The 18,619-nt window shown below is 31.7% G+C and overlaps 1 protein-coding gene across 2 annotated transcripts in view; it reads left to right on the forward strand.

Annotated features, from left to right (window-relative positions):
• Positions 1-3,824: 3,824 nt before the first annotated feature.
• fy (fuzzy planar cell polarity protein-like protein) overlaps positions 3,825-18,619 on the forward strand; it is a 60,170-nt gene continuing 45,375 nt past the window's right edge. The window contains exons 1-2 of one of the 2 annotated variants that reach the window (XM_076448207.1): positions 3,825-4,455; positions 8,443-8,499. In XM_076448207.1, the coding sequence (XP_076304322.1) occupies positions 4,306-4,455; positions 8,443-8,499 (207 nt within the window). In that variant the 5' untranslated portion in view covers positions 3,825-4,305. The remainder of the gene's footprint in view (positions 4,456-8,442; positions 8,500-18,619) is intronic. The other variant, XM_076448208.1, reaches the window with a different exon arrangement.

Below are 18,619 nucleotides of genomic sequence, written 5' to 3' on the forward strand. Positions count from 1 at the left end.
AACTATTAGTTTAATTTTCATTCGCACAAAGAAAATGTGTCAAAGAATCAATGTTACGCCAGAAAAAACGGAACAGGACACTGTGCCACATCGAAAATATAGTCCATCAAATAATTTGTAATATATGGAGATGCATATACATAACCAGGAAGACATTAGTACGTTATATACATATATACATATGACCAACACAAAATCGCTTCAGCAGAACACTTCCTACACAAACAGAGAAAACCAAAGTTTCTATCTTACAAAAAACAAAGTTTTTAAAGAGAGAAAATATATGGAAGCAGTACTCATTAACGATAAAATTAAAAACAAACAGTAATAATTGGTGGTACATATAACTAAATCACCATTTAAAAAACGACACATTGTACAAGTACACTTGAGGTTATTACTTGCATATTTTCCATCTATGTATTTTTAGCTAATCATAAAGCATACTGTATTTCTCTTTATTTCGATATATCCTATAATATAACTATAATGAGCAGTATAATTATACTATAATATTAGAATAATAATGAAACAAGTATAATTATTTATAAATTATAAGACGCATGTTAAGTCAGACTCGAGAAATAGAACATAGTATTACAATTTAACAAATATTCTAATATACAACAGTTTCTTATATTAACCCTGAGAAAACAGCAAAGGCGAAATGTTGGTTCAAATAAAAGAATAATTTTCGATATATCTGGTGAGTAAAGGGTGTTTTATCTGAACTTTTCATAATATCTGAAAATATTATGTTCTTAGTTGTCAATGGTATGGATATAAAAACCTTAGTTACCATTAAAATTAATGCCTAAATGTAAAAGTAAAGCCTTCTTATTTTGTCCTTAAGATTTGAGACACCAATATTTATACTAGCCAATAAAGAAGAAGTAATAGTAAACTGGCTCATGTTCTTTAGCCTCTGGAGTCATGTGAAATTTCTCTTGTTCGTTTTACGACAAAACTATACAATGGACTATATGCATTGTGTTCACCATGGAGAATCGAACTACGGATTATAGCTTCGTAATTCGAAAACAATGGACACGTAAAAATGTATCTCAAGATGGCTGGTATGGGAATTAAAGCTTTTATTAAACTAAAGTTGAGAATTTACGTAACCTATTTTTTTTCAACGTTTCCTTTGAAACTATTACAATAATCATACATACATATTTATATGCATCATTATCAGAGAAAAATTGAACACTCCGACACAACTGGCTAGAGGGAAGGTAGCTAGTCATCACCACTCACCGCCAACTCTTGGGCTACTCTTTTACCAACGAACAGTGGGATTGACCGTCACATTATAGAACAAATGATCTTATATAATACTTGGACTTAAAAGAAAGTTGTAGACTTAAATAAAGTGGAAATGTTATGACAACACTTACTTTGATAGTTTTTTAACTTGCATAGTTTATTTATAAGTCTATAAGTCCGATTTTTCATTACTGACTTAGTATTTATATATTATATCGCACAATAAATTTACATATAAATATAGCATAACAGTATAGGCAACGTATGCAGCCTTATGGTTTAATTTGATATTATTACGTACTTCGTTAGAATGCAGTACCAAGCTTTAAAAGTGTATAAACACGTGAATTTTTAGGTTACTTTTAAACCGTCGTGTTACAGTTTAGTTTTTCTAGGTTAACATGAATTATCGTCGTTAATAAACATTACTATTGCTCGTTTATGTTTTAGATTTCGCACAACGCTATATAAAGGTTATCTGCACTAGCCATACCTAATTTGCCAGTGTAAGACTAAAGTGAAAGCAAAGCTAGTCACAACCCTCAACTCTTGGGTTACTTTTTTATCATTACAACCCCTCCTCCCACGTTGGAAGAGACGAGCATATTTGGTATGATGGGGATTTGAACCCGCAGATTACGAGTCAAACGTCTTAACCACCTGGCTCTGCCGAGCCGTTGATATCGTACAAATAGTATTAATAAGGCTATTGTAATTTTTGTTTTATGACAAAATCAGTGGTGTTTACACAAGCTATATTTATAAATTATACATAACAGATACATCAGTTTTTGAAAGTTCTGTTAAATCAATTGTGTTATTTCAACATCGCAAAGCTACATATACACAGAGAGGCACCAACTTTATCTTCTGTGGGGAATCGATTTCCCATATTTTAACTTTACAAGTCATTAAACATATCACTGACTAACTGAAAAACAAACAACTGCTCAAAACCTTTTGACCAGAAATACGAATTTTGGTAGTAAGTATTTTCAAAGTAACATATGTACAAAAAACATTGGAGTGAGTGAAAAAAACATCCAACAAAGATAACTACTAGAATCGAAAATGAAAGAAAACAACCCTATGATAACTATCCATTAACAAAAAGGTCTGAAATTCTTAAATACAGAAATGTATTTGATCAACTTTATAACCCTAGTAGAAACATTTTAGTATTTAATAAATACATATTCGTCTCAGTGTGGGATATTGGTAATTTTACAAACTTACAACATTAGCTTCTGGAGCTTCTGGTGTTTGATTGGCCCGGATGGCTAAGCGTGTTAAGGAGTGCGACTCGTAATCTGAGGGTCGCGGGTTCGCATCCCCGTCGCGCCAAACATGGATCGCCCTTTCAGCCGTGGGGGTGTTATAATGTCACGATCAATCCCACTATTCGTTGGTAAGAGAGTAGCCCAAGAGTTGGCGGTGGGTTGTGATAACTAGCTGCCTTCCCTCTAGTCTTACACTGCTAAATTAGGGACGTCTAGCACAGATAGCCCTCGAGTAGCTTTGTGTGAAATTCAAAAAACAAACAAACAATCTGGTGTTTGATTACTCGAGGTAAATACAGAAAACAGCCCAATGTAGCTTTGTTTATTTTATATTTTTACATTGCCCCTGTAGTACAAAATGTAACTTGCTTGAAAGACAGCAGATAGAGCACAAGAGATGAAAATTGAATATGTAAGTATGCAACTCTAGATAGCGAGCGAAATAAAACATATATCATCTTCCAAATTTTAAATTTAACTTTAGTGCACATTAGTCTGTATTTGAAAATTGTATTATAAATATTGACATGAAGTAACTTAAAGCTTTATAATTTACGTTTCAGTTGCATTGTTCAGCTGGTATTTGGATCTTTTTCTTAAAAAAGTCAAATAAATTAAAATAGAAACATCATTTCAGCTTATAGGCCAGAAATTCACGTTGTTTTCAAATCACATACAAATAAATTTCTTTAAAGCGAAGACAGAAATACTTGAAATAATTTGTGTTTAATTGTTTTATTATGAAATATATAAGGACTATACTATAGTAGTGAATTCATTGCATGATAAAATTACACACTAATAAAGGAAAAAAGAACCGGAACGGTATACATTTTATTATGTAAAACTCATTGTGACAAAATAGTCCTGATAAGACCAAGTAATATAAGTTCACAATTCTTTCAATCAAGGTGAGTTTAATGACGTTATAAACCACTAAAGTTGTCAGTGTTTTTGAATTACAACCAGTTTCAATCCAGTATCAATGTCATCACGTATCTGTTCTATTTTTGTTGCAGGTTGCTTAAACTATATAAGCAATAAAGTCATAAGTGCTCAGAACAAGATAAGATAAGGCTTCAGGAAATGACTTTTCAAAGTGGTTCTCCCGTCCGACCCGTTGGGAATTATCCCGATCAGATTGAAGAATTGATGTTTGTTCCAGTACATTTACTGGCCACACAAGTGCGGTCGAGCACGCACCTGAGATTCCTCCAATAGTAATCATGGACCATCCCATTTGACTCCTCCTTAAACTGCACTCTTGATAATAATCAAGTTAAGTTTACCATAATAATCCAGTTAGTGTCTGGCTATCCAAGTTTGTTCTTCTAAAACTTTACCGTCTTCAAACGTATCTTTGTTGTGCTGAACTATATTAATATTGTCCATAAGAAGCTGTTTTTATTTGAGTGATCCTATTTCAGTAGGTTGAATAATATAGGTTAATTTTAACATACCAGTGTACTCGTGTGTTTTTACAAGTATGTTGTACCACTCCAATAGCACTTCGAAGTTTTGTTGCTTTTTGAAAAACAAGAACAAATATTACGTGCATTTTGAAGCGGTTTAGTTTTGTTGCTGACATGATTAATTGCTTGAAAAATAACCAGCAATAGGACACTGTGCCTATCGTTTCAGACTTTCTCTTTTAGCAAGAATAATTTTTATTTATTACAAGAAGTTAAAATCAGAATTTAAAAAAAGAAAGAAAAAGTTCAAATTCGGAAATCAGCAAAACATTACCACGTGCAAAATGGGCAAACGACTGCGAACAGGAGTCACTGCGGCCTTACGTACTGCGCATGCTTCAGCTATGGGAATGAAAATGGCAGCTCACCTGTTAGCGCTTACGGCTGACGGTGGTGTGCCGTTGTTTAGCAGAAGTATTGGAGATTTGAAAACAGTAAGTTTTTTGTATAAAAAATATCGTCTTATAAATGGTAAGCACGATATACAAAAATGTAAATATTGTAAATTTAATAAATGGTTAAAAATATGTTGTGAACTATATTTATACAAGTGAGTTGTAGTTGTACGTAAGCTGCGTTGTATTCGTAGTCCTTTTGACATTAAGCTTGGTTGCGTTACTATCATAGTCCTCGTGTGATACTTTAAGTTACTATTTGTCGATGTTAACTGATCTTGTAACAGAGCAAACATTGTAAAAATGTGCTTTTTGAGAGTCGGATAAACATTTAATATGAGTGCATGTTGATGTAACTGGTAGCTGACGTTAGAACTATTTAGTAAATACTGTAATACTTAGTAAATTACCTATAAAACTAGAGTAGAACTAGAACTTTATATAAGTAGGAATCATGATAAAGACAGATACTAAATCAAATTAACAGTGGTTATATATATATATATATATATATATTGTGTAAAGTAACTATAATGACTAAGGTTAATGAAACAGCTGATCGGTAGTTTGTGTGATACTACAATAAGAATATTAATAATTTTATTATATATTTCTTTACAATCCCTACACGGTTTTCAGTGTGAAGTTTAATTTGAAATTCAAATGTAAAGAAAGATGTGATGAAAATTCAATAGTCTTATAATGATCTAGTATCGATCACTTTTTCAAATTTTAGTACTACATTTAGCACAACTAGCTTTAACAGTTAATGTAACTGCAGCTAAGGTTACAGTGGTGAAGACTGAGTATTGATAGTTCTGAATGGCATTGTCAGTTAAAAGTAGGTTCTACATGACAAAATGAAAACGCTTACTCTTCTGAAACAGAATTAATGATAATACAAATGTGATTTTAATGTTAACCATTAGAGTTGACAACAAATGTGGTAACACTTAACACCGAGTTGCCTGCCAGTAAAGTAATTAAGAATGAAAAATAAATACATTGTATAGGATTAGATTTAAGCAGTTTAGTCGATTACCATGTTGTTTGTTTTTGTGTATTTTTCTTATAGCAAACCCATATTGGCCTATTTACTATGTCCAGCGAGGGGAATCGAACCCCTGATTTTAGTGTCTTAAATACGAAGTATTACTGCTGTCCAACAGGAGGACTTGATTACCATAAGTAGCGATTACATTGATTCATGTCTCGCAAACTAATCGATTAATGTCACAAAAATAATCAAGTAATCGATCTTAGTAGTTTTGATTATTCCAACATTCGATTAATCGAAATTACAACTGAATCGATTGTCACAAAAATAATCAACCAATCAAAATTTGTGTCTCTGTTTATTTACTGTTTTTGATTATTCCAATTATCCAGTAATTAAAATATTGCCATTATGTTTGTTTGTTAAAAATCTGTTACGTAGTTGGGTGGGTTGGTAGTGATGTGGGGGTTAAGGACAATTGTTTGAGAGTCTCACACTTGGTTCCCATTGCCACTAAATTTTCTCTTCCTGTCTTTGTTTTAGTAAATCTTTTAGGAGTATTTGCCACTGTCGTTAATTTTAAACTGCTGATTAGATGGAAGGTAACTAGCTGGTAGCATCCACTGCCAACTTTTTGAGTACATAAGTGTTGAATAAAGTGTATTATGAATTTTTTTTTAACATCACGGTATATTTTAAATTTATAATTTTGTAACTGTATTATATTAATATAATATTGTTTAAGCAGGCATTGATAAATGGGAGAGGTCTAGGGGCAGAACTCCCACCTCATTTTTTCAGTGTTTAAAAAAACAGCCTAAGACCTTTATTATTTTATATTATCGAAATAAATATTAGATGTCAGTATTTTTATTTCAGTGGTCTGTTGATTACCATAAGAACTTTTAACATATTTTCTAAACTTGGCACACATTTATAACTTGTTGTTATGGTGTGAACACCTTCTACAAGCTGTTGAAGTCTGATTATTTTATTGTTGTTATCTGCAGTCGTTCAATTAGCAGACTGTAAAATAGCATTACATAATAAATAAAATACAGCAATAAATAAAAATGTCTTACTCTTAATTTTGGTCTTACCTTAAATAAGAATGCTTTCGGGGACATTTTCGAAGTGTTGTTTAGAATACACTTCTTATAACGTACACTTGTTACAGAATCAAATTTTCATTTTTTGTGAATTATAATACTTACGAGAAAGATGTTTTCATTTCATGTCCAAAGTAAGTGCTATGCCTATATAAGTGACGATTTAAAAGAACAATTTGAAAACAGGCATACCATTTACGAATGATAAAATATAAATTTAGGTGTAGACTTTTATATTTTTTCTGTATGTAGTTATAACATTTTAATTTTGTAACAAAATTTGAAATGTTTTTAACTGTTTTTATTTACACATAAATTGCATAGCTATATACAAAAATTAAAGCTTTGAAACTGATAGATTATAAACTAAGCTACTCGCAGCGATTTTTGTAAGATCTTGAATCTATTTTATTACTTAAGCTACTAGTAATGTATCATTGTAAGTAAACAGAAAAGTGGTTTTGCTCTAAAACAACAGCAAACAATGAAAGTAATATAAATTTATCAGTAGTGCTACTGTCCCTGTTTTGAGCAACAGTTTTTGAGAGTGTGGTACTTTACAAATGTTTGATTTAATTTTAAATAGGAATAAAGCATGTTTAAAAAACACAATAGCTTCATCTAGCGAGCTGTGATATTATTTAATTTTTCATGACCATTGATATTCTTCGTCAAATCTTATATTCACTTTTTCTTCACATATCTTGAGAAATAATGTTATTTTCTACAATAAAAGAATTATTCAACTGCCCTATGATATAGGCCTCTAGCCAAAACTATCATTATTTTATAAGTGGTCATTTTAAAGTATATCAACTTTATTATATAAAATGTTTTGATACTTATTTTCATCAACAAAAATTCAAAGGTTTTTGTACAGTATTCCTGTGGAAATTTGTAGGGAAAACACCCAAAATAACATTAATTATATTTTCAGGTTGTTACAGATTTTATACTACTTACATTTTCATGTACAAAAACAGTTTAGGAGAAACAATACAACTACTTCCTAAATTATTGTATTCTCTAGCTTAATATATTCTTTCATTTAAGTCAGTAATATTTTATAATCAATATTTTGTCATTTCTAACATTTGCTCAGTGTAACTTACGAAGGAAAATATATATTTTCATTTCTGCATAACTACTAAGAGTTTTGCCTGTAAACAAAAAAAAACTACTTGTTGATTTTTTCAGAAGTTTTATCTCCATTTCAAAGAATAACTTGTTTTCTAAAAACCTTTTATCACTTGAGAGTATATATTTCTTGATTTTTCAGGTATTTAACTTAGTTTTTATATCAGTGTAGGTTATAGTCATGTTATGGTGCCTATCAAGTGGTTTGATCGTTACCTTCACCATCGTAAATGGGTGGAAGTTAAGTTTCCATCCTTGTGTGTGTGTGGTTATCATCAAGATTTTTTGAAAACGGCTGAATAGATTTTGACGAAAGTTGGTTATGGACTATGATCCAGCATAGAAATTATCAATTTTTTGGGGTCAAGGTCACGAAATTCCAAAACATTCATGTTCGTTGATACGAGGACCGATTTTTCACTATTTTTGCTCTATAACTAAATCAAAATTGATCGGATTTTGAAGAACATGGTGGACATATGCGGATTGTTATTTCTCATTGTCGTGCCACGAGTAGTCTGTGTCAGTTGTTGACAACGGACATACAGACAAATTTTCGAAATTTTTGAGAGCTGAGAATGATCAATGCTGCCTGGCCAGAGGTATATGCTCTAATGAGTATTTCCATAGTTTACTAATGAAACACAGCCTTGAACAGCAGCTGTAAAGATTAGATAGAACATTAATTAGTCTTTCACATATTAGTAAGTAAATATATAGGTTTAGGATTTTTCTTTTATAGTTTCTATAAATGTTTATTTCGTTTAATTGTGGTTTCTTTAGAATTGTATCTGTTTGAAAGCTGCAGAAAGTTCCTTCAATGAGAAGACATCAGATAATGTAAGCATACACAGTTTAGAGATAGACTGAATGGTTAACAAGGGAAATTTTATTACAGGTTCAATACATTTATGAATATACAATATTTGGAGAAGGGTACTTTATCATTAGGGCTCATGTAGTTTACCTAGATATAGAAATATCATGCAATGTAAGGAGAGTAAGTTACAGGATTGCTTAAAGCTAAAAAGTGTTACCTTGTTTGTTTCTCTTTTTAAGTGTATTGCGTTTACTCTATAATATATATGCTATAACGCGACTGAGTTGTAGCATTTGTAAATATGAGTTTTTTTTATTATGTTCACCAAATAAGATAAAATTGCCATCAAATCAAACAAGTTAACTGTTTAGAGAGTGAATCTAATCATGTGTCGTGTGTTCCAAGCAAGTTGACTGTCATGGAGCACCATTGCTCTCTTCTTCCCACCATTCTAACACAGATACTATATGATGTTCTCATTCAAGCTTTGATGTTATCCATCCATATATTTCTCGGTCTGTCTCTTTCTCTTTTCCCATTTATTATTTCTTCTAGCAACAGTCTTTGTGTTACAAAGTATTCACATTGTATTTTCTTCATAATAGTGTTAGTTTTCATCATTTCTAGCACTTGTTCATTTGTCTTATGCTCTGTTCAAGATATTTTTAGTGCTTTCCTATAAATCCACATTTCAGGTGTCTTAATCTTTTTAAGCAGTCACTTTAGATATTGGCCACATTTCAGTACCATATAGTGGGGTTGACCACACATAGCATTTGACTACTGTCATCTATATTTGTTACGTTAATGGATTCTTGATGTGAATATTTTTCACATGTTGTTAAATTACTCCTGGCTCTTTCTGTTCTTTGAATTTCAGTTTTGTTCTTACCATCTTCAGTGTTCATGTGTCATAAACACACAATTTTTGAATTTTCTTGAGTTGACGTTGTTAAACTGTATCTAGATATATCTTGGTTCTGAGTTACAACCATTGATTTTTTTGTTAGTATTCATATCCATTACACTCTTTTCCTTTTTCATTTACTTTGTTTACTAACTCTTGTAGATTTGATACACTTTTAGTGCTGTGTCATCTGCATATCTTATGTTGTTGATCATAATTCCACCTATCAGTACTGTCCGTATGTGTTCTATTTCGCTAAATGTTTTTTTATGTGTATGGGTTGAAAAATCTAGATGATGATACAAATTTTTGTCAAATGCCTTTATTGATCTTAAACTCTGGTGTTGCTCCCAGTTCTGTACTTACTACTGCTGTTTGTTCCCAATACACCTTTGTGATGATCTAGAGATCTTTTTCATCAATATATATCTTTTGTAAGCATTCTGCTATCTTTAAGTATTTTATCCTACCAAACATCTTAGTGTAGGATATAAAACGTGTGTGTGTGTGTGTGTATATATATATATATACACACACACATTTTGTTGGACCTCCATAGCATATTTACTTATTGTTCTCAGATTAAAAATATCTTCCTGAACCCACTTGGTAAGTTCATTGCTGTATTACTTTCAAGAGCAGTCTGGTGATACGACTTATTAAAGTAATTATTTTGAAGTGTATGCAGTTCTGTGCTTTGAGGGTTTTTTTTGTTGTTTTTTTTTATAGTGGAACAAATGTAGATTGTTTTATTTTGGTTGATATGTATCCAGTGTTATATATTATATGACATAAATTATAATATTAAGGTTGTAATCATTTTATGCTTTCAATATTTTTGCTGACAAATCATCTGATCCAGTTGCTTTTCCATTTATCTTATAGTTTATGACATTCTGTACTTCATTTTTAAGGATGGTTTGTCTGAAATCTTTTGTTAATCAAATTAGATATTCCCAATCTTGTCTTTTATACATCCACTGTCTTTTGTTATGTTGTTTTTTATGCTATTTGGTTCTTTGATTTTATCATGTATTTCTTTGGAACTGTGTAGAGTTTTCAATTTTTTCAGTCTTTGACATTGGTCATTCATCCAATTTTCTTTTGCTTTTCTGCATTCTGTTGCTATTTCTCTGTTTATTGCATCATATCAGTCAGTATTTTTGCATTTCTTTCTCAAGTCATTTTCTTTATTATTTCATCAGTCATCTGTTAGCTTTTCTTTTTCTTGTTTTTAATGGAAAGTATTTCTTTGAGCAATGTTTTATGCTTTTCTTAACTGTATTTCATTTTCTTCTACCACATTTTTTTCGTCTGATTGTTGTTCTATTTGTATGTACAATAAATCAGAATTATTTTTGAGTTCAACATTGTATTTTATCGTATAGCCATCACTTTGTAATCAATTGATATGTAATTGTTCTTTTAGTTGAGGGTGAGTGTGATAAGCAGTTGCAAAATACAGTACCTTGCAAAAGTATTCAATCCTTAGCAAAGTTCCACATTTTGTTGCTGTGTGAGCTAGCAATCATGAAACTTTCAAATGTAATATTATACCTATCATATACACAAACTACTCCAAGCTGAGATAGCTAAAAAAATGCTGATATCATGTAAGTTAGTTAGATTTTCAAAGAAAATTATAATATTTTCATTGTGTAAGTATTCAGTCTCTCTGCTGTGGCAACCCTTAATCAGTTCAGGTGTAAAAGATTGGTTTGAATGGTCATCAAGTAAGTGTAATGGTTTAACTTGACTTCAGATTAAATGCATCTGTTCAAGCCATACACAACACACACAGTGATATGGCAAACAAACCATGAAGATCAAGGAGCTTTCCAAACAATGAGGTATATAGTGGTAGAGAAGCACAGATCAGGAAAAGGTTACAAGAAAATTTCAAAATCACAGATTATTCCTTTGAGTTTGCTGAAGTCCATCATTAAGAAGTAGAATGTGCTTCATATCACCCAGTTACTATCCAAATCAGGCCATTCTTCCAAACTAAGCATGATGGACAAGCAGAAAATTGGTTAGGGTGCCACAGTGAAGCCAACAGTGACTTTTAAAGATTTGTAAAGTTCTACATCTGAGATGAGAGTCAATGTTCACATATCAACAGTATCCTGGCCCTACACAAAGCTGACCTGTATGGATGAGAGTGGCAAGAAAGAAGCCATTACTGCAAATGAATTAAGTTTTGTATGGAGTTTATAACAAAGCATGTAAATGATGCTGCAGATATGTGGCAGAAGGTGTTTGTAGTCAGAGGAGACAAAAATTGAGCTTTATGGTCTGAATTCAAAGCCTTCCAACTGGAGCAAGCCCAACACAACATGGCACTGAGTTAACACCATCCCAACTGTCAAGCATGGTGGTACCAATATTTTATGTGGATGGTTATCTTCAGCAGCTACTATGAAGCTTGTCAGAATTGGATGGTGTAAAGTACAGGAGAATCCTAGAGGAAAACCTGTTCAAGCCAGCCAAGAATTTAAAACTGAGTCAAAAATTCACATTTTAGCAGGACAATGACCCAAAGCACAAGGCCAAAGTTACACTGGAATTGTTTCAAAAGAAGAAAGCGAATGCCCTGGATTGTACTGACTTGAAACCCATAAAAAAACTTTTGGTGCGACTTGAAGATTGCAGTCCATCAGTGATCCCCAGTGAACTTGTCAGAATTAGATCTATTTTTCTATGAAGAATGGGCAAATATTACACCATATCATTGTGCAAAGATGGGAGAGACCCAACCAAAAACACTCAGCAGTAACTGCTGCCAAGGATGTTTCCAACAAAGTGATTTATTCAAACTACTTATTAGTCGTCTTTCCTTTGGAAGTCTTAACAAGTTATTAACTATAATTGCTGGAAAAATTTAATATATCTTTAATATAAAACTTTAAATTTTTACTATTTGACATGGTTTCTCTGATTAAAATTTGTGGTTAACAATGGAACCTGAAACCTAAATGCCCCAGATAAATATTGATTGTAGATTAAGTGTTTCAGTTCTTTTCAAGTTTTCTGTTTACACAGTTGAGGTTGTAGACTTTTTATATAATAATGAAAAGCGAAAAACTTAGTTTTGTTAAATAAACAACCAAGCATTGTTATGTGATCTTTGATATGTAGTAGAAAGAAAAAGTTAAGGCTATCAGTGAGGACTGTTTGACAAAGGTGAGCAGTGTTTCCGAACGTGAAAGCTGTAATTTTCTTGTCAATTTAACTTGAAGCTCATACCAGCCAGCTATAGCCTTTTTATCGCTTCTTCTATTCTATAACGTATCCAGTGTAAATGTCACCTACTGAATTATGTTTCTCGGTACTAAAACATGACAAAGCATAATAGCTACAGTGACTGTATAACGATTACACTTTAGAACTGGGGAGAGAAGCGGGTGTATTCCATTGCCTCCACAAGTTCTTATAGGCCTTTTTTCTCATTTAGTGTTTTGACTAAATATCATATGTAAGAATTATATTTAAAGCCAAGTATTAACAGTATGTTGAGATTTCATATCAAAGCAAGTAAAAATAACATTGTTTCTAATTGAGATTTTTGTAATAATAATTTAATAGTAATTTTCTTTTAAAAAATTTAACCATTACATTTTGATTAGGTTATTTAGTAATGTTGATGAAAATGTGTTTTTGAAGAACTACTAGTTAATGATTTTTCTAAACTTGAATACCTAATATACACGTGTATTAATATAATGATGCAACACGGGAAATTAGTTGAATTATTTTCATTTTGAACTGACCTTAAAAAATATCCGTACGTGCTGATCGTCTTGCAAAAAAAATCACTTAGGGATACTTCGCAAACCAAATCTTTGATATTATAAGCGGGAATTTGCAATAAATATATTATTACAGCGAAAACTTGAATATGATTTCTTTCTATTTTTTTGCTTAATAGATTTAGCCTGTCGATTTTTTCTCATAAGAAATTGGTAACTTCGTTATTGTAGCAATAGGAAATGGTCAGTTTGGTGTTCGTAATTAGCACTTGCGGAATGTTATTACCACTACTAGCAGAAATACAAACCCTCCGAGTAGGTATAACTGCTAGTTCCTGTGGAAGGCCTGCGGCCTTTTCTGACAACAGTGTACACACACTTGTGTTCCAATAATGTTCACCATCCATGAGAAAAATATTTTATTGAAATTTTAGTTTAAAAATGAGCTATCATCACAGAGCAGGTTTTATTTAAGTATTTATTTATATCGTTTGTTATCAAGGACCCTGTTTGTATGGTGCAACTTTCATGAGATTTTCACTAAAGGAAAACAAATATTTGTAAGTTTGTTTTATATTTGGAACTTACTCGTTTTTGTTTAATTTTTATTGGTTAAATCTGAAACGTACCATTATTTTGTTGAAATTTCACTTGTTTTATTTGTTGCTGAGCTGTAAAAATACTGGCCAGTTATAAAAACATCATCCAGTTATGATTTGTACAGTCGTTTCCGAGATCCGAGTTTTGTACGGACGTATACATCGCAAGCTCTGTTATAAGATAAGGAAGATAGAATATTTCGTGAGGATATTACGCATAAACATTCCATTTGAATTAGGTTAATGGATTGACGCCCGAAAATATTGTTAATAGCGAAAGACCCAACTGAAAATGCATGCTAATCATTACAGACGCAAGAACAGTTTATTTAATTAGTTATACTTCTTACTGGTTGATTTTTAATTTTGATCTGTGTAAGTGGCTGTTTTGATTAAAAATATATATTAATTTAAAATTTATGAAAATATGTTGAGAGAAACTTTCAGACGTAAAATTAAAACATTTCGATCGTAAAGCGAACGATGTACTGTGTAACTGGTTGTGACAACACGATTGTGAGAAATTGAAGTTAATCTATATAGAAAAGTGGTGTTTGTACTGTTATTGCATACTTTACAAGTATCGTACGTTTCTTGAAATCACCAATTTATATTTATTAGGCTACTAACTAGTTTTCTGTAAGGGTGTGGGCACAACGGGTACGACCGTCTAGGCGTCAACGAAAAAAATTCCCACACATAGATTGGCACTACACGGCAGAGCGTAGTGACCTTTGATCTCCGAGGTGAACTTTTCCTTGCTCTTCTCACGTGTGCTAGGAAAAAGGAAAAGAAAGAGACAGACGGGAATAATGACTTCCATTAATTTAATTCTTTAGACAAGAACGTATAAGGAATAAAATACCCCTATGAACAATATACAGTTTATGTGGTACTGGTTTATCGCTCTGGCAGAAACAGCTATAAATCATACGTTTATATTTATGAATGTGCGTCTAGAAAACGTAATTTATTGTTATACATATTTAGTTACAAGTTCTGGTAGTAAGTCGTAGTTTAAAATTTCATCATTATATTATTGCTGGTATACCAGTGATGCTTGATAAAAAGAGCATTTTTCTTATTTCTTGGGACGGCCGATATTCCCAACAATTCCTGTCCGATTATGATTAAGAGGTATTTTTTGTTGTTTACATTGTGTTGTCGTGTTTAGTGTTAACCTGAAACTTTATTTTCTATACTGAGCATGTTTAGGGTGTATTTTTTATAGATGTTTACCTAAAAATCTATATAATTGGTTGTAGAAATACTGAGGCAATAACGAGAAAAGTGTGTAAATCTGATAAAGTTAGAAGAGATGAAAACAGCATAGAACTATTTTTAAGTTTATTGGAAAATCAAAGAAAATCGCTTTTCTAAATAAACGTGGCAGAAACCCTGACTCCTTTCGAATCATGCATTTACATTGTAACTCTTAGTTTAGTTTGTGTTGGGTCTTTAAAGCAACTAACTTGTTTACAATTCGGTATAGTAACTTAGATTTATTAGCTGTTATTGACAGGTGAATCTTACCGTGAGTATGTGTATACACTAGTAATGGCGCATTCTGAAAGTGAGGGCATAGGTGGAGCTGAAAAGAGAAAGGTAGACTTCAGTTGGTTTACTGAGACCACCACTTAGTAGTAAGTAACCTTAGACTCCACCGTGTGTGAAATAGTACCTGTCTCTAATACTTCCTTTTCTGTGTGGTTATGGTGGTTGGGTGTGCGTGTGTAAATTTGTGTGTTTTATTGAGCTTAGTGATAATTCAAATAACTATCAACTTGTCAAGTTGGAAAAAAATATTTATAAATTTCATGTAACCCCAAGTTATTAATATGATAAAAATAAAAGGGGAATGTGAAGACTTGGAATTGTTTAGAAAGTGAGAGTGACCCATAATTAACTGTATGTACTAGAGATTCTTCATAGTGCTTTCATGATTAATTCTAAGATTATTTCAGGGTAGTGTCAGTCAGCCAGTTCTGTTAAACAACAATGAAACAAATCATGAAAATATTACAAGTGGAGCTGTATATAAATGTTTCACACAAAGATGAGTAAATGCAGTACATGTAACACTGATGCAATGTTTAATGTGTGACTTTATTTTGATGTTATAAAGTTTAGGGACAACAAAGGGCCTATTGGTCTATCTATCTTTGCTGTCTCATCTTATGAATTAAACTAGAATTATAAGTAAATATATTTAAAAAAAACTTTACAGACAATCCTTATCATTCATATATCTATAAAGCTTTCTTTTCAACTTTCTCAAATTTACTGCCTCCACAACCTGTTCCATAGGCTAACCACTTTATTTCAAAGAATAAAATTCTCTTAGCTGAAGAGGATTTCTACATTGCCTGAATCTCTACTTGTGTTCCCTAGTTCTATAATTTTTGCTGTTAATTGTGAGAAATGTTGATCTATCAACATTATCAATACCTTTTACAATTTTAAACATTTAAATTAGATCTCCTCTGACTTTTTTTTTCAAAAGAAAATAAATTTTAAGGATATTAATCTCTTCATATGACAACCCCTCCATCCCAGGTACCATTTTAGTAATCCTCCTCTGAACCGTTTTGAACAATTAAATGTCTTGCCTAAGGTGGCCTAGCCATTAACCTATACAACAAAATTATATTCTCTTTAGACTTGTCTTTAATGTTTTTTGTAGATACAATTTAAAATCCTCTTTGCAACAGCACACTGCTTGGATGGCTTAAGAGACTGATCAACCATTACACCAAGATACCTTTTTCTCATGACACTTTTAAGGTTATTCCCATCCAAGTTATAATACAAATTATGGTACCTCATAGACATTATCTTGCATCATCATAATTAAAACCTACCTACCATTTATTTGTCCAGTTCTATCTGAATCTTTGTAAATCAGCAGCATCCTTTTCACAGCTAGCAACACCCAAGATCTTGATATCTTCAACAAACTGAAGTAATTTATTGACCATTCCTTCATTTATGTCATTAATGTAAATTAGGAAGAGCAATGGTCCTAAGACTGAGACCTGAGATACACCACTTGCAACATATTACATTCATTTTTAAATATGAATTGATAAATAAAGATTATAATACATATAACATGTATTTAAAACTCCATTTTTATAACTTTCTTTGAGATAAAAGCCATCCTACATACATAGTGTCCCAATGGATATAATGTCTTTATTTACAGGAACTGAATGGGACACTATAACCATTTTCTCTGTATATTTAAATCTTCATAATATATCAGGTACTTGATATGAGGTGCACAGGTCTTTCCTAAAATCCGGAAAATTAAACTGTGAGTACAATGATGATAGTTATGCTTTTGTTTTCTTAGTGTTAATTATTGTTAAGGGGAAAAAGAAAGAATAAGGTTTTTAGTAAGCATGCCATTCACATTGGAAACAGTGTAATGTAATGGTGGAATCTCTATCAAGTTAGTTTACTAATTGCAGCCATAAGATGGTTTAATACTGTATAGCTTGTTACATTGCAAGGTTCAATTTAAACTGACTGAAACGTATTCCTTATTTACACTAGAAAACAAAAAAATGCTACTGGAGAAAACTCAAATGATTTGGGTTAAATTGATTGTCCTGATACTTTGTGCTTCTTTACAAATGTTGATGCACTAAAGGTACTGAATATCATCCTCAAGAATGGAGAAGTTTTATCAAATCATTTCAAGTTAGTTTGAAAGCTGTATTTTTGCACAGTGGGAATGCTATGATAACAATTTGTTTTGCCCATGCTGTGAACATGAAAGAAACTTAACAAAACTTGCACATTATACATTCTTAAATGCAATTTTCAATGTATAAATAAAGTTAGTTTCATAATTTATAAAGAATATTTTGAATACATTTTTAATAACTGGAAATTAGAAGTGATCTGTAATTTTCAACATTATTTTTAGCATCAGTGTCATGAGATTACTCAGAAACAATCACATTTTGTTCTGGTAGCAGAGAAATGTTTTTTGTTTCTCAGTTTTATGAATTAACAAAAGACTTATATTATCACTTTATTTCAACAGGAATTGTTGATGATCTGAATATTTAGATAGAAGAGAAACAGGAAATAGTAAAATGCTTGTGTTAGTTATTACATTGTAAATTGATGTTGTGTAGTCTTTCAGCTTGCAAACATTATGAAACATAAATGTTTATTGAGGGAATTACGTTAATATTTCTGTAGTTAAATACAGTTAATTCAAAGTTCACTTCAGTTGTTTGATATAAATATTGAAGTCGCATAACTACATTTTTGTTTTCATACACATTCACTTATGTAGACATATTGTTAGATTCCAACATTTTATGGTGAAGTTGGTTCCATCTCTAGACACATGCCACTTAGTATAGCGTACGGTTTTAGTAATTACTTCTAATTATAGTTCTTAACTCTAATGATTGAAAAATATTATTGTATATCATACTTTCATATACATAAAGGAGTATTTTCAATACAGTGTTTATTCCATAACGTCAGTTAATTAACGATTGTAGATATAACAATGAGAATGCATTAATTCGTATAGTTTTTTCAGAATCATGTGTTGAGAAGCTTATTATATCTTGTGAGTGATTGAGCATCCAAAATGTTTACCATGGTAGGCGAATCACGTTTTGGTCACTCGTGATATTAGCGTTGTAATTAGTCTGTACGAAAGCCAGCGGTCGACTACTCAAATACATTTCATATTGTCAGTGAACTGAAAAGATATATTTGGATTTATATTCGTAGACGATTCTGCAACGTCACATGTGGTGTCGGCATGAAGTTTAACTTGATGATATTGTACAGTTTGTACACTGCTCTTATCTTTGTTTGTTTGTTTGGGAATTTCGCACAAAGCTACTCGAGG

The sequence above is a fragment of the Tachypleus tridentatus genome, chromosome 8, assembly GCF_004210375.1.
Source record: "Tachypleus tridentatus isolate NWPU-2018 chromosome 8, ASM421037v1, whole genome shotgun sequence".
Classification (NCBI taxonomy): domain Eukaryota; kingdom Metazoa; phylum Arthropoda; class Merostomata; order Xiphosura; family Limulidae; genus Tachypleus; species Tachypleus tridentatus.